This window comes from Xenopus laevis, chromosome 3L, assembly GCF_017654675.1.
Source record: "Xenopus laevis strain J_2021 chromosome 3L, Xenopus_laevis_v10.1, whole genome shotgun sequence".
NCBI classification, from domain to species: Eukaryota; Metazoa; Chordata; class Amphibia; order Anura; family Pipidae; genus Xenopus; species Xenopus laevis.
Genome location: NC_054375.1, coordinates 160,119,066 through 160,123,425, shown reverse-complemented (window position 1 = coordinate 160,123,425; position 4,360 = coordinate 160,119,066). Strand labels below are relative to the sequence as shown.

The window sequence follows — 4,360 nt, the reverse complement described above, 5'->3', positions numbered from 1 at the left end:
GTGTAGATGTGGATGGAGATATACAAGGAGTTTTAATAATGAGAATATTGAGAAGAAAAATTACAGAGGGTGAGGTATGTGAATCGGTTAAAAGTTTTTCAGGTTAAATTGGGAAATCTTAAGGGAGGATTTTTTGGACATTTTAGAAGTTTCACTAAGGGGCATATTTATCAAGGGTCAAATTTTGAATTCAAAAAGACCAATTAAGTCGAAAGTTTTTTTTTGGTTGAATAGGTCTGTATTCGATCGAATTCGAATAGCACGAATGGACAAAATAGCGCGATCAAACTTAGCAATCAAATTCGATTCAAAGTTTTTCCCAAAAAAAACTTTGACATTTCAAAGTCCACCAATTGACTCCAAATGGGTTCTAGGAGTTCCCCCATAGGCTAAAACATCAATTCAGTAGGTTTTAGATGGCAAATGGTTGAATTTTTAAAGAGACAGTGCATGATAAATTTTGATATTCGAATTTCAAAATTTTTTAGAAATTCTTATCAAATTTGGACTATTCCCTGGTCAAAGTACACAAAAAATAGCTTGAAATTCAAATTTTTTTCATTCGAAAATTCACCTCGACCTTTAATAAATCTGCCCCTAAGATGTGTATTACCTTTGTCATGGTTGGAAGGAGCAGTGACTTTGATTTTTAAGAAAAAAGAATTTACTCAAAATTAGAGACCAGTGACACTTTTAAATATGGACCCAAGTTATAGGAAAAGTAATTAAAAACAATCAATATTCTGAAATACCAGATGGATCAATATCAGAAATGATATGTTTATATTTAAAAAAAAGATATAATATAAGAGAGAAATCAAACATTATTATTAACTTCTTTTGAATTGTTTTGTCTAAAAACATGTTTTTAATTGATTTTATGGGGAAAAAGCAAATATATCTGAATATGATAATAATAATAATATAGCTATAGGATCCGTTATCCAGAAAGCTCCAAATTGCAGAAGTTTGACTTCCAAAGATTCCATTATATTCAAATTCAAATTAAAAAAAAATATTTATATTTCTTTTTCTGTGTAATAATAAAACAGTCGCTTGTACTTGATCCCAACTAAGATATAATTATTCCTTATTGGAGGCAAAACCAGCCTATTGGGTTTATTTCATGTTTAAATTATTTTTTTAGTAGACTTAAGGTATGAAGATCCAAAATATGTAAAGACCCATTATCTAGAAAACCCTAAATCGCGAGCATTATGGATAACAGGTCCTATACCTGTAACATCAAATAAAATATATTTTTGTAAATGAAACAGAATCACAGGGGCCTCCTAGAGTGCAGAACAATGAAAAAAATCTAATATCGAAGTCGAAGGATTTACTGCAAATAGTTAGATCGATCGAACGATTTTCTACGACCAAAAATTGTTTTTTAAAGAGACAGTACTTCAACTATCGAATGGTCGAATGGTCGAATATTCGAACGATTTTTAGTTCGAATCGTTCGATTCGAAGTCGAAGGTCGAAGAAGCCAATTCGATGGTCGAAGTAACCAAAAAAACATTTGCAATTCGAAGTTTTTTTTATTCTATTCCTTCACTCGAACTAAGTGAATGTGCCCCGATATATTTCAAAATTTGAATTTCGATTTCTTTAAAAACTCAAATCAAATTTGGACTATTCCCTAATCGAATTACACTAAAATAAACTTGAAATTTCAATTTCGATTAAATTTGGAATTAAAATTTTCAAATTCAAAATTTGAATTTTCAATTCAACCCTTGAAAAATCTTCCCCTTAGAATGTGGTTCCCCTATACAGATAAACAATAATAATAAACAGTGATGCCAAATATTCTGTTACAAACTGGGTAAATAAATAAAAATGTTGTTTGTCCTTTGAGTTTTACTTCAAGAAGAACCATGAAGAACCAGACGTTGGTCAGTGAGTTTGTTCTCTTGGGAATTCAGGATTTCATCAACTTCAAGATTCCCCTGTTCTCTCTGTTCCTTCTGATTTACATTATGACAGTTTGGGAGAACATCCTCATCATAGTGTTGGTGTCAATCAGCCGGAACCTAAAGTCCCCCATGTACTTCTTTCTCCAGCAGTTGTCCCTCACTGATCTACTGGAGGCCACAGATACTGTACCCACCCTTCTCCAAACTGGAATTTATGATAGAGTCTTGATGTCCTTTGTTGGCTGTATTACTCAGTTTTCTTTGTTTTGTGTCTCAGAATCTTTTGAGTGTCTTCTTCTAGCAGTAATGTCCTATGACAGATATGTGGCCATCTGTATCCCACTGCGTTACTCTTCTATAATGTCCCACAGGGTTTGTGTTACATTCATTCTCATGTCTTGGGTGCTTGGCCTTATAACTGCATTGCTTCTTGCCAATTTCACAGCTACCCTACAGTTCCGTGACCTAAATACCATTAATCATTTCTTCTGTGATTTATTACCTATTCTAGAACTTTCCTGCTCAGACACTTTCTTTGTGCAACTAGAAGTAACCATGCTTTCTATCCCAGTGGCTGTTTTCCCTTTAATATTCATCATTATATCTTATTTATGTATTGCCCATGCAATCCTAAAGATAGTGTCCAATACCGGGAGACAAAAAGCCTTCTCCACCTGCGGCTCCCACTTGGCCGTGGTCTCCTTATTTTATGGGACTCTCATTGCTATTTATGTGGTTCCCCATAAAAAAAACTCCCAGACCTTAAGCAAACTTCTGTCTCTGCTGTACACTGTAGTTACCCCACTCATTAACCCACTTATTTACAGCCTGAGAAATAATGATATCAGACAAGCCCTTGACCATCTGGTCACCAGGAAGTAAGTACTAGGAGTAACTTGGGGTTCAATCTCAGTATCCCTGTGACAGGCAGTTTGTTTATCTGAACCCATTTATCATTAGTGTAATTCATTTTACCTCCGTTGAAGCTTATGTCTGGGGGTTGTTCTTCAGCTAGACCAAATTGACATTTTAGCTTAACTAGTTCCTTTGAGTGAAGAGAGAACGTGGTGATACGTAGGACAGTACAGTGCCATATACACAGCCGTCTCTCTTAACAACTCCATCATGGGCTACACTAGGGCCATTAACTCTGAACTTGTTTCCAATCCATCTCCAATTATATGTCTAAACACCAATGGAAAGCCCTAAGGAAAGTGTCTTTACATCAAACTATTGTTATTTTGCTGACAAAAGCGCTGGTCCTTGACAGAGAAATGTGCAGAAATTTTAATTCACATTTCAGACCTTCAGCCTTACAAAATGTTACATGGGGGTCATGGTACAAAATACAAAGGTTGATTTGGCAAATATGGTTCAGTGATTTTAACAGTAGATCACCCTGTTATATATGATGCCAAAGAGTCATAAAGATCTATTTATCTCTCTCTCTCTATCTATGTATTAATCGGTTATCTATCAATCTATCTATCTATATATCTAATAGGTAATAGTTATTAGTTACTAGTTAAGTCAGCATTTCCAGACCACCTCATTGCTTCACTGATGGTTCAGCTCAATCTAGTCAGTGGCTGACTCAGGATATGATTCATAAAGCTTTAATACAAATTAATGTAAACAAGACACCAGGGCCTGATGGCATACACCCCCGGGTTCTAAGAGAGCTTAGTTCAGTTTTAGACCAGCCCCTATTTCTGATTTTCTCAGATTCCCTTTCATCTGGTATGGTGCCTATGGATTGGAGGAAAGCTGATGCTATGCTGATGAACTAAATAAGGTAAGATCTAATAATTCATAATTAAATAAGGACTGGAGCAACTATGGTGTTTAAATTAATTAGTTATGTAAATTCATTATAAAAGCTGCTAAATCACATCTATGTTAAAACCTCCAGGAATTAAAGAATTCAACCTGTGAATCCAATATGTTTCTCTCTGCTGTAGCTTAATAAGTCTATCACCCCCTTATGATTTTATGTCTGTATGTATATTTTATTTGTATAGCGCTCCTTGAGGGCAAAGCACTGTACTGCAAAACAATAATTTAGTAGTGACAAATAAGGAGTTTCTGCAATTATAAGTAAAAATAAGTGCATTATTAGAAATACAATTTATATTAATATAAAATATAATTACAATACAGATTACGTGCTCAGTGTCAAGGAGACAAAAGGCTGGAGGACCCTACCCCATAGAGCTTACAGTCTAAATGGGAGGGTAACATACAGACACAATTCAGAGGTGTATTAAAGTGCTTTAGGTTACAGTGTGTGACACATATAAGTGCCAGGTCCCAGTTCAGGTATTAGCAAGGGGCTCCTAGAGGTTGTCTTTGAGTTTTATATTAAAAACACTGAAGGAAGTATTGGTTACGTCAGTTAACACTAAGTTTGGGCGTCCCTGGTGTTGCTGCGTATGTCC

General features: G+C 35.0%; 1 protein-coding gene across 1 annotated transcript; it reads left to right on the top strand.

Moving 5' to 3' along the window:
* Positions 1 to 1,883: 1,883 nt before the first annotated feature.
* On the top strand, positions 1,884 to 2,804 carry LOC108710514 (olfactory receptor 2D3). The gene has a single exon (XM_018251649.2). It carries the CDS (start codon positions 1,884 to 1,886, stop codon positions 2,802 to 2,804), a length of 921 nt encoding a protein of 306 aa, XP_018107138.1.
* Positions 2,805 to 4,360: the final 1,556 nt, after the last annotated feature.

What these genes read in the sequence shown, in the direction of transcription:
- LOC108710514 (XM_018251649.2), top strand. Translation starts at nt 1,884, where the DNA reads ATGAAGAACCAGACGTTGGTCAGTGAGTTTGTTCTCTTGGGAATTCAG.